The sequence below is a fragment of the Polypterus senegalus genome, chromosome 9 (genome assembly GCF_016835505.1).
Source record: "Polypterus senegalus isolate Bchr_013 chromosome 9, ASM1683550v1, whole genome shotgun sequence".
NCBI lineage: Eukaryota > Metazoa > Chordata > Cladistia > Polypteriformes > Polypteridae > Polypterus > Polypterus senegalus.
The window spans coordinates 15,364,704-15,386,483 of NC_053162.1; the positions used below are offsets into that span (position 1 = coordinate 15,364,704).

The 21,780-nt window shown below is 37.3% G+C and overlaps 1 protein-coding gene across 3 annotated transcripts in view; it reads left to right on the forward strand.

The window, feature by feature from the left end:
• The window catches only part of rgs3a (regulator of G protein signaling 3a), a 493,869-nt gene that overhangs the window by 126,716 nt on the left and 345,373 nt on the right, over window positions 1-21,780 (forward strand). For all 3 annotated transcript variants that reach the window (XM_039762724.1, XM_039762725.1, XM_039762726.1), the window contains 3 exons: window positions 2,579-2,684; window positions 2,872-3,208; window positions 10,361-10,400. In XM_039762724.1, coding sequence (XP_039618658.1) covers window positions 2,579-2,684; window positions 2,872-3,208; window positions 10,361-10,400 — 483 coding nt within the window. The remainder of the gene's footprint in view (window positions 1-2,578; window positions 2,685-2,871; window positions 3,209-10,360; window positions 10,401-21,780) is intronic.

A 21,780-nucleotide genomic window follows, 5' to 3' on the forward strand; every position in this document is an offset into this window, starting at 1 on the left:
GAATCCCTGTCTCTGCCACAAAAGATCCTACTCTGCTGGGCCCTTGAACAAGACCCTTAACCTGTAATTGCTCCAGGGGTGCTGTTCAATGGCTGACCCTATGCTCTGACCCCAGTGGGTATGCGAAAAACTAATAAATTCCTAATACAAGAAATTGTATAAGGTGAAATAAAGAACAAACAAAAAAGTCAGGACTTGCCTTGACAGGATTGATTATATCTTATTTTTTAATATCAATGCTTGTTTTAAATCTCTCTCTGGTCCCTACTCTATGAATTGTCTCAAGACTACCTTCCTCAAGACCCTTACATCAAAACTGTTTGACTTTTGTCAGGTGAAGTCCCGGACTAGTTGGATGAATATGCAGTGACTGCCCACAACCTGCTAAGGTTATATAAATTAAGTCTATGACTGAAAATCTCCAAACAGGTTGTGTAAGGTGACATGGCCTTAAGATAGAAGTTTTGCTAAAAGAAAAATTGGGGCTAGTATTTTTCTAAACTCACAACGTTTTTTTCCTGGAAGTACATTCTATTAGCGGAATGTTCAAGCTAAATGATGATGCAGTTAGTAAACATTTCACTACGTGTGACTGAATTCAAACCATATGGTTTAATATTAGTAATTAATAATTGATATTGATCAATGTGACAATGATACTAATAAGTACTTGCCTCTTTGCAAAAATGTATTCAAAATCCTTTGTATATTATACATGTTCCAAACCATGCTGGATTTATTATATACTGTGTCAATAATCATAAACTGATGACGCAAAATTCAGCTTTATATATGTATATGTGTATATTGTGACAGATAGAGGGCGCACTCGTCCACTTGAACCCACAGACTTGACTCCAGACACCAGGTAAAAGTCCAAATGTTGACTTTGTGTATTAATAAAGTGCACAAAGCACCCTCCTCTCCACAATACTCATAAACTATAATCAATAACTACAATAATACACTCCAACACTCCCAGACGCGTTGCCACCCTTCCACCCAACTCAGCTCAACATCTGGGATTTCCCATAGTCCGTTTATAGTCCCTGACCCGGAAGTGTTTCTAATCCCCCAGTCCATGTGATCTCCTATCACTTCCGGGTTAGATAAAAAGTCGTCTTCTTCACCCCGGAAGCACGTCATTTCTGTTGTCGCTTTGCCTATGACGCACTTCCGGGTTATAGGGCACATATGAATCTCTGGGCCTCCCTGCAGCGTCCTCTGTTGGCCCCTGGGGTATCCAGTAGGGCTGTCGAGGAAAACTTCATAGTCCATGATTCACTTCTGGTATCCAGGGCAACTCCATGCTGCAGGGATAGCTCCATCTGGCGGCCTGGGGGTATTTGCCGGAATGACAAGCCGACCATAGACCACAATATATATACTGTGTGTGTGTGTGTGTGTGTGTGGTATATAATATAATATATAATATAATATATATAATATATAATTGTGTGTGTGTGTATATAGTGTATATATATTGTATATATGTATATGTGTGTGTGTGTTTACAATGGAACACAAACTAAACACATAAAGCATATACTGCATCATGTTATTTAGATTTCTTTATAAGTACTATTAGAAGTCAATGTTATGTCACGATTTTCTGGAATCCAGTAGCCTTATTTTTTTTTTTTGTGCTGTTGGGAGCAACTGTGAAGGGCGTTTTCATGAAATTTCCTCCTGGGAAACTCATATTTCCCATCTGTCTCAAAGCACACAAATACAACATTAAACTCCCAATTCCTCCAAATAACTCGGATCTTCAGCATTCGTCTAAGGCAGCACATTCAAACAAATATGACTTCAATCATACTGTATACTACAGATAATATGTTGGCATTTGAAAAGAATGAACACTTCAATGCATACTTCTGAATCTTTCTGCAAGTACCAGCTAATAATCAATATTACCATACTCATTCTTTTACTTAGTACTTGCCACGGCTTAATCATTAATATAATTTAATTCAACTTAAATTTTTACCCTTTTGTTACCTAAATTTCTAAGGAATGTACACCAACCATTTATGTTTTAAAACTTAGGTTGAATGTTAGTGTGTTGTGCTGTGTGTCTCCATATTTCTGGTTTTTCCCTGTACGTTTTTGAAATACTTGCTAAGAGAGAAGGCAAAAAATAAAATTATGGAAAAAGTCATTCTCAGTCTGGTTTTGATTCAATTCATATTCAGGCAATTGCACTGAAAACTAGCAGAAATAGCTGTGTAGAGGCAAGTGCTGCCTTCTGTAGACATATTTCAGAGCTGTTTTTTTCAGTGTTACGGTATGGTTTTGAAAGCTTTTATAAAGCTCTTAATGCACTTAGAAGATAAGAATGAAATTAAATTAACTGTCAAATATTATTTTGCATGCCCACCTGTTTGAAAATTTAGCACTGGCGCAAAATGTGAAAGAATTGCTCATTACTGTAGGTCAAAACACTGTAATGCTTTGACAGTGCTTACATCCCTTAAGATGTTTAATGCCGTACTAGATGTAACAGATGACTGCAAGAAAATTCTTTTTTTTTGTTTTACTCTTCTAATATTATTTTTTCTTGTTGACTGGTTAGGTGGACCAGCAGATCGAGCAGGATTGCAGCAACTAGACACTATTTTGCAGTTAAATGGGCAGCACGTTGAACATTATAAGTGTGTTGAGCTTGCCCATGCAATAAGGTAGTGTTTTTTTTTTTATTTTGCTGAATTATACTGAAAAGGATCCTTTGAAGGATTCCTTCTTGTTATTTATGTATTTTTATGTATAATGAATCCTTCTGGAGAGTTATGTTAGTGCTGTTTACATCACACAGATTGTTTATGCATTCTGAAAACTCTAATTTTACATTTTATTTTCCCAATTCAGGAACTGCTTTATTGAAATCACTTTACTGGCAGGGAGAACAGTTCCTCAGATTAAACCAGGATTTGAAAATCTTATAAGGCAGCCATCTCTTAAAACTAACTATAATCCTGGATCGCCACCAAATAAGCGAGAGAAGAATCATGTTCGCCAGCGCACCTTTGCCTCTCACAGGCAGAGCTGCCACATATTATATAATACATCTGAAGGAGCCACACTGAAGAGCTTAAAGCAGCAGAAAATGGCTGAGAACAAAGCTCGCACTTTACAGGGTCCAAGAACAACCTCTTCAGGAGACCATAATTACATCATTTTGACTCCAATAAATCCAGGAGCCAAGGTACTGCAACTTTTTACTTGTGTTTATTATTGCCTTTTTCTTATTTCCTTCCAAACTGCAGACTGGATTGGTCTTACTTTGTGTAGTTTCCTATATTTTGAAATTATATTTTGTAAATAAAACACACTTAAGATGAAATAAAGACGTTTGACGCATCAATATTAAAATCATCATCTGTGTATGTATTGTCCAGTCTGAGAATGAGATGAACTTTACAACAGTCCTGAAGAAAAGTTGGGGTGCCAGCCATGCTGTTCCATTTAATGTAGAGAACATAAAGAGATTTAAGTTAAAGAAATTCAGGCAATCCCTTTAAAAACAGCTTTCTTATAGGTAAGACTTTGGGTATTTCTGCAGTGGTCTTTGCTCTGGTCCAAAAAGTGATGCCTCCTTTTGGGGACGTCTGCTTTTTATACTGTTCTGGCTCGGCGGGGCGGGGCTTTTGTGTCTTAGTTGCCCTCATTGGGCACTTTCTTGGCACTGTGAGGAAAACTAGAGGAGACAAGATCATTAACGACAACACCTGTCTCATCCCATGTGTGACAGCACTTAAAAGCACAATATATATTGTTCTTTGTCTATAATATTAGATGACGCACTCCCAGAGAGCATAATTTGAAGCCGGTCACTTGTTTATGCTGTAGTCAACTGCATTTTGGAATTTCTGTTGTGAGGTACTGTATAATTTGATGGTAAAATTGTCATAAAACAATTTTCATGGGTGATATGATGGTGCAGTGGTTAGCTCTGCTGCGTCACAGTTCCATAGTACTTTTTGAAGTCCCTCTCCTTGCTAGTATGAGGATTTTCTCCCGGTACAGTATATAGGCTTTTCTGTCAAAGGGGTACAGTTTAAATGAAATGTCAGCTGTGCATTTTATGAGTGTGCATTTGTGTTGAAGCCTTGTCCAAGGTTATTTTCCACCTTAAATAAAATATATTATTATTATTATTATTGTTGTGTCTAATTCTGCTGGTTTCCAGGGACTCTGAGATAGATCTCTGCCTCTCTTTCTCTCTGTGGTTACACTAATGAGAATTAAAACCGTCAAGGCTTTACATCATGCTGATGAGTCTAGTCATCATAGATTAAAAAAAGATTGATTTTTTTTTCAGAAAATAATTTTAATAAACAGGAAATACATTATTCCAGCTCCATAACATTCAGAAACTAGCTTAATCCTTTGTGGCTTAAGAGGCATTTGAGTTTGCTGCTGCCATTATGTTTTGAGCAACAATTATTTTTTTTTAGTCTTCAATGTTTTTGTAAGTAACCATTATATTCTTAATTTACCATTGCAAGTGTGATGAATATTACCTTATTTAATTTCCTTTAAGTATTCCCCATTTTCATTTTGTGAGGTGATTTTTACATTTTTTTCTATCTTTTCCAGTTTAATCACAGAAACAAATGATTGTACTTCACACTTAATCAATTTTAGGATAAGCTATGAGAAAATGATTAGTCTTTGTATTATTGTGGAAAATGCTTGTCTTTTCACACTGACCATAACCTTGTGTTAGCATGTACTCCAAAGTAGAGCATTATAATATAACACCTTCACCTGCAGAAACCGCAGGTAGGAGGATAGCAGTGAAGGCAAACTGTTCTCTTTTTGAGTGTAATTGAAATCTAATACCAAGAGTGCCGTTTGGGGGTGACAAGATCTGTGTGTCCTGTTCAAGCAGATTTGTCAAGTTATATTCTCCAGTTATATTTTGATTATATTAAAGTTTGCTTGTTATCTTGCAAAAATTTAGCTGAATACTGTAATGAGAAAATCCGGTGTATGTTAACATTATTTTTTATTAAAATCCCATACAAGTTTATACAGTCCACACATACTTGTAACAGTGTTTGACTTAACTGGCCCCGCATGGGGTTGGTCAGCCCTAGGCCCCGCACACCCCAAAAGCCGCCTCTGTCTAATACCATACACAGTCACATGAAAAAGTTTGGGAACCCCACTTAATTCTTTGGATTTTTGTTTATCATTGGCTGAGCTTTCAAAGTAGAAACTTCCTTTTAATATATGACACGCCTTATGGAAACAGTAATATTTCAGCAGTGACATTAAGTTTATTTCAGTGAATACCAAGTGGAGGCACGAAAAAACATACTATTTGTTGGTTTAAACAGTGGTATAAACAACATAAGGAAGTCGATCAAGTGACAAAGAGTGTCGGAGAAACTTGAAAGCTCAAGTTCGTACAGTGCCCAAAATAGAAAAGTTGTTGTCAGATATCAAAGTCGCTGTGAAAAGGCGAGTCGTAGCCCACCGTCTGAGTGTCGTATGAAAGTTCATTAGGGAACAGAGAAAAAAAATAGGCACACAGTGGGGAAAAAAGCACAAAATGTCAGCTTTAAATCTCTAAATTTCCACTTTAATCACGTAGTTTATTTTGTCAATAAAGTAGAGCATCATGCACTTCATTTAAAAAAATTGTTAAATTTACTAGTTTCTCACATCCCATCGTAACTAAAGTAGCACGTTAAATGCTTTGTTTTGTATTTTATCTTCTATTTGCTCTATGTGTGTGAATCACTACGTGCTTCTTAAACCGGCTTTCTCTTCCTCCGACAGGACACAGAATCCATTACATTAGTGATATTACAGCTCTCTGAATAGTTAAAATACTGAGATGTATACTTGATATCACCGTGGCGCAGTGATTGTTCATGTCTCACGCAAGATGCTTGCTGCGCCATGTGTGACCTTCAATGAAGTAATTTACTGCAGCAGTACTGTCTCTCTCTCAAACGTACTAACCTCCAAATCCTGTCCTTTCTTTCTCCAAGTAACCAATCGCTACACAATCAGCTCTCTTAATAGATGTTAAGCCATCTGTAAGCTTAGAATGCCGATTCTTCAAAGCTTTTAAGGAACATTGAAATATCTTCATAGTACATGTTTAATTATTCCATCCATCTATCCTTCCCTTGTCGCACCAGCCCCAGCAAGAATACAGCGCGAGGCAGGAACAATCCGTGAACGGAGCGTCAGCTCCTCGCTAGCGATGCAGCACCGTGTCCTCACATGCTTAATTATTAACAATGTAGATTATTTAAATGAAGTTAAAGTTTTATCTGTATAATATAATAAACCTATTTTGCTGCATTTCATTTTGAAAATGATTTTGTCATTATATGTAAATACGCTTTTTATAAAGTGGCTCAGGTTGTGCAATAGTATAACTGTATCGCAAGTTTACAGTGAGGTAATTGTACTTAAAAGTACAAAGCTTTCTACAAGAAGCAGTTGATGGAGTGATTGAGTGCGTTTATAGTTCTTGGGATGAAACTGTTTCTGAACCGAAAGGAAAGGCTCTGAAGCGTTTGCCATATGAGTGCAGTTCAATAGACAGCATGGCTGAGGCAGCGTGTGCTTGATGCTTTATGCCGATCTCTTTCCGATCAGCAGCTATAGAGCTGTGATTTCCCACTCAGACACAGTGATATAAATACTCAGAGTGGTACAGTGAGAGTAATAACGAAAAAAGATGATCCGCTGTGGCAACCCCTAACGGGAGCAGTTGAAAGAGGAAGAAGACAAAGGTGCAGTGACGTTAAAGCAGCTATGGTATTTAGAATACTTTGGGTATTCTGTGGACCATTATATTGTTACAGGTTAATTACAATCAGATGTATTAAACTAAAAAACAGTATGCGGTTAATTTCAGTGTATTCATAAAGCCGCGTCAGGCATGTGGATCTAAAAAAGAAAGGGAATCCACACTGGAACAGTAGCACTGCTTTGACGCTGTGTGCCGCCAGTCTGCAAAACCGAGCGCAGAACTTGCATAAGACAGGGTATGAGGTACCATCGAAATGTGCGTGGCTTTACGCCAAGTTTAGGTTTTATACATTGCGATTTGAACATGGAAATGTTTGTACGCAACATTTTTGTGCGTACGCACCGTTTATGCATGAGGCCCTTGGTGCTTCTACTATCTCTTTAAAAGGTTTGTTTTGATTTCTCAATTTAATGATGGAGTGTTTTTACTTGCATGGACAGCTCTTTGGAACTTGCAGTGACAGCTTCCAAATGCAAATTCCATACTTGGAATCAATTTAAGACCTTTTACCTGTTTAATATTTAATGAAATAATGAGGGAGCTGCACCCAACGCTTGTCATTCAAATGTCCAAATAATTTGGATCCCCTGAAAATGGTTAATGGTGGGGGAGCTATGCAGACAAAATGGCTGTAAATCATAATAACTCATACAAAGGTTTTGGTTAACCCCTTAAATTAAAGCTGGTGGTGTAAGAGCCAAAATTATGAAATTTGTGTCACTGTGCAAATGCTTATGGACCTGACTGTATATATTTATACACAATTCACTTTGAATGGTGCTTGTGAGCTCAGTATAGTCTTATAGTTGCATAGTATAATCTTTTGTGATCCAGTATTTCAATATTTCGCCTTCTCGAATTCATATCTGAAATGCTTTTGTTAAAATTCACTACATGTTTAAATTTCATTAACGAAATAATAAGAGCAGACAAGGCTCTGAAGATTGGAAACAGAATTAGGAATGATTTTCATTTGCTTGAGTAGCACATTGTGACATTAGTTCACATAGAATGTGACCATGTTTTTTATGTTACTTTTGTGCCATATATACACTGCCTATTGCCAAGAGGTTTACGTTTTGTGTTTCTTATGTTCCTGTTTTAATTTAGGTATTTAAAATGCACTTAAGTAGGACATCATTTCTTGTCTCATCCGCCTTCTTTCCTAGACGGATAAAGAAATTGTTCCTCAGTCTCTGAGATGGACTCTGGAAAGATTAATTTTATTTTGTGCTTAAAAAAAAAAGAAACGTTTTCATAAAATAATGACATACTTTAGAGATGAATGGAAATAGCTCTGGCTGTATTCCATTTAGACATGTTCCTCTTTTATTGTCTTTATGGCTACATTGAAATGAAAATGTTTCACTATCACAAGTACTTTGTTGCATACTATAGTCTGTGTAGTTGTTAATTGTATGATTCATGGTAAACTTGTTTTTGATTTCTGTGTTATTCTGTGAAAAACAATGCTTTGTACAGTGATTGTGCCACAGAAGGAAGCTTTGCTCACTCAGCATGACAATATTTTTTAGGTCACTTAACAATCGGGCCATTTTTAAATTAAGACTATCACTGCTGTATCTGCGTAAAAGATTTTTATACTGCAGTATAATTACAGAAAAGCTAGAGGCACATTGGTTGTAGGACATTAATATCATTTTTAAAAACTATATTTCCTGTGCTGTTTTAAAATTACAGATAAAAAGTATAGTAGAAGATTTTTCTTTTTGGATTTTATGAAGTTGATAAGGTGTAGTGCTCACATAGTGGAAACTCTAATGAAACCAAATGAAAAATAGTCTTTTGGCAGCCGGCATCTTTTATTGAGTTTAAAAAGAATATAAAATTATGTATTGCAGAACTGTTTAAAAAGGTGGCCAGCTATTGACCAAGGTGCTGAACTGTAAACTACTACCATATATACTCACATATATGTCAGGTCTTGAAACCCGAAAAATCGATCATAAAATCAGACCCAGACTTATATGCTTGTTCAAAAATATGACGCTTAATTTTCTTTCTTTCTTTTTTTTTTTTTTTTTACATCATTTACTACATATCGCATCAGTTTCTCATACACATCAAATTTTGTCGCAGCAGCGCAGTTACCAATTTCTTTTGCCAATTCAACAACTTTTAATTTATAACCAGCTTCCTATTTTCTTCTGATTGAACACTCCATCCATAAGGGATGCTGTTACGATAAAGGTGTATGAGAGTGTGAGATACAAAAAGCAGTGCAAACGTCGCTTCAGAATAGTTTGGGTATCACTACTGTGTGGTCATGTAGGCACAATACATAGAAGAAAAGGTTACTCTCTCAGGTGGGCGTTAGCATATCATAATCTCTTGGACCAATAGCGTGAGTTTTCCACATTCGACTTGTACGACCGACGTTATAAAATATCCGGAAATTATACAGTAAAATCAAGCCATGACTTATCCGCGGGAGAACTTAAATGTGAGTATATGTGGTAAGTGGTCACATCTATCATTCAACCATAAGTATTCCTACCATAACCCACCACTTCCCCTATAATATGAATATATGCTCAGTTTAATATGCAAGTGGAACAGTAACTTTGAATCAGGTGGTGAATGCTAGATTAACATAAATTAACATACTGTAATTTTGATTTCTTACTGATTTATCAACAATGGCATATACATAAAGTCCTCGAACCCAAAATTATGGCATAATCTGATTCAAGGTAGGACCCAGCATTGGACTGTGTGCTTGTTCATCACAGGTCCTGATCGTGTTCACGCTAACACTCACACTCATGTTGGGCCAGTTTAGAATTGGCAATTAAAAGACACATCTTGCGCCACCACCACCTACTCAAAGCATCATGATGCACCAACATTGATGGACCTAAAGCCAGAAGTCTACGTGACCATCATCATCAGGTCCTTCCATGAAAACCCTAAATCCAAAGAGGACTGTTTGACTTATGTTAGGTAGATTGCCCAGAGGGGACTGGGCGGTCTCGTGGTCTGGAACCCCTACAGATTTTATTTTTTTCTCCAGCTTTTGGAGTTTTTTTTTTTTTTTTTCTGTCCACCCTGGCCATCGGACCTTACTCTTATTCTATGTTAATTAATGTTGACTTATGTTTATTTTTTATTGTGTCTTCTATTTTTCTATTCATTTTGTAAAGCACTTTGAGCTACATTTTTTTGTATGAATATGTGCTATATAAATAAATGTTGATTGATTGATTGATCTTTGGGATGTGGTAGGAAGATTAGAGTAGAAGTGAAACAGCTCAGACTTATGTAGAAAGAAAGTACAAGCTCCATGCAGACAGTGACCAGGTGTGGTGTTTGAAGCGAGGTTTATTGTATCATTTGCTTTTGATTTGATAGTATTTTTTTTTTATTACTAATTGAAATCTTGAAAGGTTTTTTTTTTTCAATATAAAAATAAAATGTTATATTAATTTTTATTTCTGCTTATGATTGTTTTTCATGAACATTTCAGGACCTGATGATGAGCTTATATTTTTTGTTTGTCTATTAACTCTGATCTCCTCTGTCTCTCCCTTGCCCCATGCTCTGCTCCTTTTTCAGATCTTGAGACCTGTTTTCCAAGAGAATCATTCAACCCTAGGTAAGCATATTCTTTGTTGCCCATTAAAGGTTGTTGCTTTTGTTCAATGTTTTTTTAGTCCCTCTTTTAAAGCCTAAAACACAAAAATAAATTTTCAGTTTTTTGATAAAAACATCCATTCTTAGTTTGCTGACATCATACTCAGATATTGTAGTGTACATGTTTGAGATACAGGAGGTTGTGCAGTGGTGTGGGCATCATAATTTGATTTTAAATGTTAACAAAACTAAAGAAATGGTCTTTGATCCAAAGTCCATTGGTGGTCATAGTTCAGTTTCTATTAATAGAAATAGAGTTGATCAGGTAACAAAATTCACGTATTTGGGTATTTACTTAAAAGTCCGCTGCATTGGGTTAATCGAGGGTTGGTCAGCGCCTACACTTCTTGCAAAGTGGCATTAGGGTCAATGGAGTGGACAAAAATTTTATGATGTTATTTTACAGAGTAGCTGTTAAATCACGTATTTGTTATGATATTATAGTATGGTTTGATAATTTGATCAGGAGAGCAGATGAAATTATTGGCCTACTGCCCCTATCCTATCTCCAAGAGGTTTTTGAGGGGGCAGGCCCTTAAAATAATTGGGGACCCAGCTCATATTCTTTATAATACAGGAGACAGGATACCAGCTTGTAGCTGACCAGGTACAGATTTTCATTATTTCCACTATCAATAAAATTAGTAAATAATAAGAGGTGAGTTTTTTTTTAGTTGTGTAATATTCTGTGTAATGTATTTAGTGTAAGTGATATGTACTGTATGTCCCTTGGGTGCATGTGTTCTCTCGAATGTCCAACACAAATTTCTCTTAAGAGCAACAATAAAGACTAACCTAACCTAATCTTGAACTAGTGTTTAGTGACAGCATCTCTCACCCTGTAACAGTTCATACTAGCAAGTAAAACTAATGGACTGTGCAAGGAAATTCAAGTAGTCACAAAGCAAAATGCACATTCTACACAGATCACACCTTATGTTGCTTTAAATATTTAAATCTCCTATCTGCTGCTCTGTACTGTTTCTTTTACATTGTAAGCGTAATGTTTTGCGATTACTGTGGTTTTCTTGTTATATTCTTCATTTTTAAAATGACACCATACGTTGCTGTAGTTTGTGGCATCAATTGTCCAGTTTCTGTTTAATGTGATTTTTTTTTTAAACCAGTGTTATCGCCTTCTTTTGACCATGTGGGGTGGAGACTTTGTGGTCTGAACTTCAGCTACATAGTTACTGGTTCAGACTACACCACTCTCTTACTAAGTGTTTTATCTTGGTAGAGTAATATATATATTTGTCTACTTTCCCCTATTGTGTTATTAATATGTAGCCTTAGAATTCCTAATCTCACAGACTTACCACTGTTTATAAGGTATTATTCTATATAACCTCTCCCCACCTTCCCTTTTATATCTATAACCTCGGGCAATTAGATGTAGTAAAAAGACAAGCAGGAGTTAAGTTACACATAAAATAATGTATTATTGATAATATTCATAAATAATAATAAAATACAAAATACATTTGAATATTGGCAACCATACAACCTGATAAAATGTTGATGTGTAACTCAGGTGGCACACAGACTTGTAGTTACTTAAAATGTCTCTAGTTAAGGCATCATTGGTGCTCAGCTTTCTTCAGAACAGGCCTCAAGCCTGTTCAATATCGCTGAAGCTGTGCTCTTCATTGTGTTGTCTTCAGTTCATGGTGAGATGGTCTTCTTCAGTTGTTAGTAAGAGAGAAAGATACTTCTGCATCATCACAGGTTATCAAGAGAGAATTTGGTTGAGCAAGCAAATTTATAGGTTTTCTGTCCAACCCCTACAGCCAATAGGACATCATGGTACTTAAAGGCCTCTGAGACAAGCCAGTTCCAAACAGCCATATCTCAGACCAGTGAGGGGAAATAGTACATCTTAACACCTGCAACCCCCGCCAAGACCATATGTTAAGCTAACCTGGCTTAGCCTGGCAGAGGGGACTGGGCGGTCTCATGGTCTGGAATCCCTACAGATTTTTATTTTTTTCTCCAGCCGTCTGGAGTTTTTTTGTTTTTTCTGTCCCCCCTGGCCATTGGACCTTACTCTTATTCTACGTTAATTAATGTTGACTTATTTTGTTTTCTTATTGTGTCTTTTATTTTTCTATTCTTTATCATGTAAAGCACTTTGAGCTACTGTTTGTATGAAAATGTGCTATATAAATAAATGTTGTTGTTGTTTATGTGGGGGATGAGAGAAAGACTTTAGCAAAGAAACACTCGCAAACTGGTTTAAGACACATCCCCAAATCCTGTCGTAAAATTACAAAGAGACAATCAGGGTGGGGGGCAAACACGTATGCCTCTCACCAAAGTAACACTAAATTACATTGCTTTGCCTAAATTTATGCAAAGTCTCACATCACAACACTAAGTGATCCTGAGCCCCATTTGTAGACATTTTTAAATAATTATACTAAACATTTTTAGATTTCCTGATCTTTTCAAATAAGTAGCGAGTAATTAAACAATCTTCAATAGGTTTAATTAATCTTTCAAATATACAGTGGATTCAGAAAGTATTCAGGACACCTTCACTTACTGCACACTTTATTGTGTTGTACATTTAACTTTAAATTAGGGCTGGGCAAGTTAATGCGTTATTATCGCATTAACGCATTAATTAACTAATGCTGACAATAATTTTATCGCACGTTAATGCAGTTTTTGTTATTATTATTTTGAAAGCCCCAGTTTCGCTAGCGATTGATAGAGATCAGTGATCTTCTTGTTAGAGAACTTTTTGATACGCTTTCGCTAGAAGGAAAGTTAGCTTTGTTGATTTGACCCCAATCCCATGCTTGTGCATGAGTAGTGAAAAGCAAGCAGCTTCTAAGATGGCATGTGGAGTGATACCAAAGTGAATGCTCAAAGCAAAATAATCCATGGATGACTTTTTTCGTATTATCGTTAAATCAGACTCTGATTTGTCGGACCCCGATTTTGATGCAAGTGATCTGGAGATGTAAGTCGAAAACAAAAGTGAGGTACCCACATCAGCTGATCGGTCCCCAGCTGACCATGGTGCTGAACACGTTCGTGTAGCTGATGAGCCTATGGCAATGTTTGCCTGGGAGGACAGACACTTACAATGACAGGAGCTACAAACCATATTGTGTCTCACTGTAACTACCATCCACACGCACCTGTCTCAGAAAGTGCAAACAGGTGCCGGCAGCAGGCACAACAGGCAGCAAGAAACGTTTTATTTTGATTTATGTGTAAAACCATTGCTTTCTGTGCTTTTTAGAAAACAAAATTTTTTGGAAAAAATATTAGCCCTCAAACAGTTGCTACTGAACATAGACAGTTTATGCTGCTCCTTGATAAAGGAAAATTTTCTGCTGTTATCAGTTCAAATAAAAAAGAAAACAGATTTAGAAATGTTAACTTGCTGTTGCTCGGAAGGTGCCTTTTATAATGTTGTGATCGTGGCTCTGGACTCTGAGGGTAACTTGTTTTTCTATAACAAACTAGATAAAATGTTAATGCCCTGGCAGTGGCAAATAGTTTTGGTTTTTATGATTACATACATTTTTAAGTTGAGATTTACAAGAAATATTTTAACTGCTACTATGTAAAGGGAATACTGCTGTTAAAAAGCACCTTATTTTTTTAAATAGTTTGCAAACCAAATATACACAATACACTACTTTTGAGTTCATTATTGAGTTTTGCACAAAACAATGTGAGTATGCGAATAATCACTATTAAAAATTTTAATTGCTGCCCAGCAGTACTTTAAATGGATAGATTTGCCAGTTTTGCTCATCAATCTACACTCAGTAACCCAAAATGACATAGTCAAAACAAGTTTTCAGAAAAGTTTTTAACTTTTACATTTTTCATTCATGTAAGTATCCAGACCCTTAACTCAGTACATTGTAGAAGCCCCATTGAGAGCAACTACAGTTTTGTGTCTTCTTGGGTAAGCTTTGCACACCTGGATTCGTGCAGTGGATCCTATTCTTAACGGCAGTTCTTCTCAGGCTACGTTACATTGGATGGGAAGCGTCTGTCAATTGCCATCTTCAGGCCTCTCCACTCATATTGTGTAGTGTTTAGGTCTGGGGTTGCCTGGACTGAGTTGCATAATAATGTAGAAGGGAAAAGTAAGCATGCTGGTCTGAATGGCCCATAGCATAAATCTCATTTCATCTAATTTAGCATTACGTGAGCTTGTACTCAGTCCTGCTAGAATTAAACGCAACCCTAGACTGTTTGACAGCCCATCTCAAGGCCTATTTGTGCACATACCCACGATCATTGCCCAATTTAGAGCTGCCTGTTAACCATTTTTATTTGTTTGGTTGTTTGATTTCTTGCATGTATTGCAAATTCATCAAAATATAACAGATGTTGCTTATACAATTTATGTTCTTCAAAAACATTCTTTCCTTCACTACCAAACTTAGGGGCCTCTCTTCTCCCCTAGTTCTTATGCAGAACAAAAGAGTCGTCAGAAAGTGTGTGGGTGATTGGATGTGTTCAGTTAACTAAACCCCACTCCTGAATGCTATCCCAAAATGCACCATACTGTATAGAAAAAGAAACGTACAACACAATATTGCTGGGGGCACACACAAAAACAGTAGTTTTTATTAGGGAAAGAAACACAAAGTTGTCTGTGACATTCTCTGCTAAGCAATCTTTAACTTGAGAAAAAACATAGCATTTGATACAGCGTACAGTAAATATGTGTCTATTTTCTCTGTGTAACAAATTAGTGCGACCAAATGCTTCTCGGCAATCCTTGTATTTATTAGGAAATGCTCTTACTGTAAAAATAAAATAAAAACCAAGTGATAGAAAAGAAAACAACAAACAGCTGTCAGGAGGGTATTTTTCCTTTCATCACAGTGCTCTGTTTATTTTACTAAATGATGTCACATTTTAAACTCTAAATCGGGGGTCTCCAGCATGTCGCTCACAAGCTATCGGTAGCTTGCCAAAGGGTTAATAAATCCTATATAAATTTGAAAACCTGATTAATCAAATTAGGGGTGGGCGATCTTTCCAAAAAATCTTATCACAATCCTTTTAACACAAAATCACTATTCACAATCTGAATTGCAATCTATCTTTTCAATGTGGCATACACTTAAGAGAATATCCGGACCTAAACTCATCAAGACCTAAGTAACACTTTATTTTAAATATCAAACAAAGTTGAATTCAATTGTTCTCTCGTTTTCTAGCTAAGCGGAGTTAAGGAGCACACCCTGAAGCTGGCAAGTGAGTGAGGAAGGCCTCTACCCTCGGCCTGCTGCCTTTTTCTCATTTTCGCGCAAATAAATCGGTACAATCGGCAAGCAAACTTTGATACATAGCGAAATGAGCACCGGAAAGTTCAAGCAAATTATAGAATAAAACCCGATCTGAATCTGTTAAGTAGTTCTCTTGTGAAAAGCAGACAGACATACAGACAGAGAGAGACATTGGATTTTATATATTATATATTAGTAAACCATCAAAATAATGTGCAGTTAAAGTCTCAACAGCATTTCTGGAGCTTAGTGGAGCCAGATAACTATAAGAATCTTCACCAAGCAGCTCTGAAAATGTCTGCTTTGTTTGGGTCTCCATACCTCTGTGAGTTGGCCTTATCTGACATGAATGTCATGAAATCAAAGTTCAGAACAAGACTGACAGATGTTCATGAAAAACAATCATAAATAGAATGTTTATTTCAGGCCACTCCAACATACACCTCACACATGGAACTGGACATGTGAATAAAGTGACACAGTGACATGTGACAAAATGACAAATAAACAAGTCAGATCTGTGTATTTGGAATTGTATTGTTTTGTTGTGACAGCATTCATGTTTTAATTCATTAGTGTGAGATACACTAGAAAATGCATACAGACATACAAAAGGCACTTGCAGATGAACTAAATATTTTTTGTGATGTTCTAATGCAAAATGTGAGTTTTGGACATCAACATTTTGTAAATCTTCAGACAACACAAGCTTATTCAGTTTGTTTGGGTTGAAATAAGCTATGAGAATAAATGTTAGAAAACATGAGGAGCTCTTGGGCATTTTCATTTTGTAAAAGTAGCTCTCTCTGGGGGGGAAGGTTGGAGACCCCTGGTCTAAATAAATACAGTGATGATGTAATGATCATGTAAATATGCCTTTTAAAATGGTGACGAGAAATTGGTGTTCTTAGGAATTATTGTGCAGTCACTACTAGTTGCTTCATAAAGTAAAGACCAAATAACTATACAGATGCAGATGCAGATTTGGTCTGCAACCTCAAAATTTGCAACCTTATATAAGGCCCCCGGAAGTGCTTCAGGTATTCGTTGCTCTACTTCCAGCAGCACTTCCGAGTGTGGCGGAATAACCACCCACACAGGCCCAGGAACAGCTGCAGCACTCCCTGGCAGCGTCCCTGGATCCCAACAGAGCTGTATTGGACTCCATCTCCCGTGAAGCCCTGCGGGAGTCCAAGGTACGGCTGCCACCCAGGGTGAGCTGCCATCTAGTGTTTCGGGGGAGGCAGCGCCCTGTCCACACTGGCTCCCCCGGTCCCGGTCATCTATGACACTAGGTATTTATTAGGTTGCATTTAATACTATATAGAGCAGTTCTTCTCAAAGTCAGTTATGGGGTCACTTGTATGACTGCAGATTTTTGTTTCCAGCCAACTTTTCTTTGTAACTTGATTCCTAGCCTAATTAAGCAAGCTGTTATTTCCATGTTTCTTTGTTTTGAGATCAATGTTGAAATTACAAATCTAACTTTGGTAGATTTTTATTATTCTGTTCCAAATATTTATTTGTATTACACAGGAATATTTTTTTTTTATTTTTAAAGATTTTCAGCAACATCATGATTTCTTTCTGCTCTTGGTTATTCAGTCCATTATTTACTAACATGCACTTAGTGGGTAGCTGTGGCCTTTCATCATTTAATTGTTTGTTCTAATGTCAACTCTGCTATGTGTCATTATTAGGATGCAAGCAAGGGCACAAACAATACAGAGAGAAGGCAAATTAAGAAGAAAACAATAAAAGGCTTAAGCATTTAAAGATATAACATAAATATAACTACAAACCGGATTCCAAAAATGTTGGGACACTAAACAAATTGTGAATAAAAACTGAATGCAATGATGTGGAGATGGCAAATGTCAATATTTTATTTGTAATAGAACGTAGATGACAGATCAAACGTTTAATCCGAGTAAATGTATCATTTTAAAGGAAAAATATGTTGATTCAAAATTTCACGGTGTCAACAAATCCCAAAAAGTTGGGACAAGTAGCAATAAGAGGCTGGAAAAAGTAAATTTGAGCATAACGAAGATCTGGAAGACCAATAAACACTAATTAGGTCAATTGGGAACATGATTGGGTATAAAAAGAGCTTCTCAGAGTGGCAGTGTCTCTCAGAAGCCAAGATGGGTAGAGGATCACCAATTCCCACAATGTTTCGCAGAAAGATAGTGGAGCAATATCAGAAAGGTGTTACCCAGCGAAAAATTGCAAAGACTTTGCATCTATCATCATCAACTGTGCATAACATCATCCGAAGATTCAGCGAATCTGCAACAATCTCTTTGCGTAAGGGTCAAGGCCGTAAAACCATACTGGATGCCCGTGATCTCAGCGCCCTTAAACGACACTGCACCACAAACAGGAATGCTACTGTAAAGGAAATCACAGAATGGGCTCGGGAATACTTCTAGAAACCATTGTCAGTGAACACAATCTGCCGTTGCCAGCTGAAACTCTACAGTGTAAAGAAGAAGCCATTTCTAAGCAAGATCCACAAGCTCAGGCGTTGTCACTGGGCCAGGGATCATTTAAAATGGAGTGTGGCAAAATGGAAGACTGTTCTGTGGTCAGACGAGTCACAATTCGAAGTTCTTTTTGTAAATCTGGGACGCCATGTCATCCGGACCAAAGAGGACAAGGACAACCCAAGTTGTTATCAACGCTCAGTTCAGAAGCCTGCATCTCTGATGGTATGGGGTTGCATGAGTGCATGTGGCATGGGCAGCTTGCATGTCTGGAAAGGCACCATCAATGCAGAAAAATATATTCAGGTTCTAGAACAACATATGCTACCATCCAGTCGTCATCTCTTTCAGGGAAGACCCTGCATTTTTCAACAAGATAATGCCAGACCACATTCTGCATCAATCACAACATCATGGCTGCGTAGGAGAAGGATCCGGGTACTGAAATGGCCAGTCTGCAGTCCAGGGGCCTCATGTATAACGCCGTGCGTAGAACTCGCACTATAACATGGAACACAGAAAAATCCAGATGCAGGAATCTGTGCGTACTCCAACTTCCACGTTCTTCCGCTACATAAATCCCGATCAGCGTGAAAACTAACGCTCGTGCACGCGCTTTATGTAACGACCCAACTCCTCCCAGAATTACGCCTCTTTGAATATGCAAAATAATATAAATCGCCCTTAAGCGCAGCCTTCTGTGAAAAGACAATGGGAAAAGCACGGGGGAAATATAAGAATTTCAGCGAATACCAAGTGGAGGCAAAGGAAAAACATACTATTTGTTCAAATAAACCGTGGTATAATCAATAAAAGGAAGTTGATCGAGTGACATAGCGTGTTGGAGAAACTTGAAAGCTCACATTCACAAATCGCACAGTGCCGGAAATAAAAAAGAAGTCACATATCAAAGTCGCCGTGAAAAGCCTCATGACACAAGCATTTAACTTTTGCCGAAATTTGTCGCTGCATTTTTTGCTGTGTTGTTATTTTCTCTTTGTTTTATATTCAATATATATTGGCGTAGCTGTCACTGCAGTCAGTGCTTTTCTTTCCCCAAGTAACCGATCGCCATACAATCAGCTCTGTAATACACGTTAAGCCATCTGTAAGCTTGCCGATTCTTCAAAACGTTTAAAGAACATTGAAATATCTTCGTAGTACATGTTTAATTATTCTATCCTTAACGACACTCCCAGTGAAGAATATGGATTATTTAAATGAAGTTAAAGTTTTATCTGTATAATTTAACAAACATATTTTGCTGCATTTCACCTTTAAAATGATATCGTCATCATATGTAAATACGCGCTTTATAAAGTGGCTCAGGTTGTGCGATATTATAACTGTAGTGCAAGTTTACAGTGGGGTGATTGTACTTATAAGTACAAACAGTTCTACAAGGAGCACTTGATTGACTGCATTTAAAGTTCTTGGGATTAAACTGTTTCTGAACCGCGAGGTCTGTACAGGAAAGGCTTTAAAACGTTTTGCCGTGGCTGAGACAGCGTGTCCTTTAAGCTGTATACCGATAATTCTCTTTCCGATCAGCTGCTGCTGTGATTCACACTCAGATACAGTGATATAAATACTCCGCGTGGTGCAGTGAGAGTAATATGGAAAAAGATGATCCGCTGTGGCAACTCCTAACGGGAGGAGCTGAAAGAAGAAGAAGAAAAATAATAATAAGAAGAAGAAGTGAGAGTAACAACGCTAAAGCAGTTATGGTATTTGGAATACTATGGCTGTTCCCTGGACCATTATATTGTTACGAGTTAATTACAATCAGATGCATTGCACTAATAAACAATATGCGGTTAGTTTCGGTGTATTTATAAAGCCGCGTCATGAAAATAATGAGTAATCACATAGGAACAGTAGCACTGCTTTGACGCTGGGTGCCGCCAGTCTGCAAAACCGAGCGGAGAACTTGCGTACGACAAGGCATGAGGTACCGTGGAAAAGTGCGTGGCTTTACGCCAAATCTAGGTTTTATACATCGCGATTTGAACGTGGAAAAGTTCTTACGCAACATTTCTGTGCGTATGCACCGTTTATACATGAGGCCCCAGATCTTTCACCTATAGAGAACATTTGGCGCATCATAAAGAGGAAGGTGCGACAAAGAAGGCCCAAGACGATTGAACAGTTAGAGGCCTGTATTAGACAAGAATGGGAGAGCATTCCTATTTCTAAACTTGAGAAACTGGTCTCCTCAGTCCCCAGACGTCTGTTGAGTGTTGTAAGAAGAAGGGGAGATGCCACACAGTGGTGAAAATGGCCTTGTCCCAACTTCTTTGGGATTTGTTGACACCATGAAATTCTGAATCAACATATTTTCCCCTTGAAATGATACATTTTCTCAGTTTAAACTTTTGTTCCGTGATTTATTTTCTATTCTGAATAAAATATTAGAAGTTGGCACCTCCACATCATTGCATTCAGTTTTTATTCACAATTTGTATAGTGTCCCAACTTTTTTGGAATCCAGTTTGTATTTCTAAATGTCTTATAAAAGTAAAATCACACTGCTGTGTTTTTCTGAAGGCAGATTGTATGAAGAGGGAAAAAGGCATTAATTCAGTGAGATCAATTTGAGGTAAAATCGCTGCATGATAGTGAAAATCATTGGAACAAAAACCTGAGGCCACAGGGTATCCCCAGGACCGAGTTTTACAGATAGATCTGAAAATATCTTTAGAATTAAATGCGAAGCAAGAATCGGTTGCCTTTCGTATGACATGAATGGGATCTCATCAGTTAATGCCATTTCTTAATAGGTTTTGACGTGAGCATTAGTTTGTAACTTTGTAGTGTATTACTTAATTGCTGCTTCCTCTCATAGCAACAACTCAAAACATGATTAGTCGATTATAAATTTGAAGAGGAGGCCAAACCCAGTGCCTTTAGTGTGTAGAAGCCTAAATTAGTGCATGCCACCCAAATTTGGGGTGTTTATAAGAAATGTATTGATTTACTTCATGATGCGGAAGAACAAATCAACAAGAATACTGCATCAGATTTTTGAAATATTAAAATAAATGCTTCAATTTAAATGCTTAAAGTCTTAATATTGTCGATTGTAATAGATTTTTTTGTTTTCTTCACCATGTGATAGATGTCCACTGAGGCTTAGATCCCCTTCAAAGAATCAAAAATATCATCGCATTCATCCTTATATATAATTTGATACTATCGGTATATATGGTGTTCTCATCAGTACCCTGTATGTATGGTGTTCAAGTCAATACCTCGACTCAATACAAGTTAGAACCATGCAATGGAACTCTGCCTCTGTAGTTCGAACATAACGTGGCACATTTGGACGCAGTATTGCGTGATTGGCTAAGAATGTTCAAATGCTTCAGTGACGCTGCTGGACGGCCGAGTAGAGTAAGTCGGTGTTGGTTCGAGCAGATAACAGTAAGTTCGGTTGGTTTTTGGAACGTTGGTTGGGGCGTACTTTCCAGGACTAACATCGTTGACTTACTTAAACCTTTCGACAGTTCCGGAATCGTAAGTAATTTAGAACTTATTGCCATTTGCTAGGTACGTCGAAATCTATCTTTGGGCAGTTTGGTTT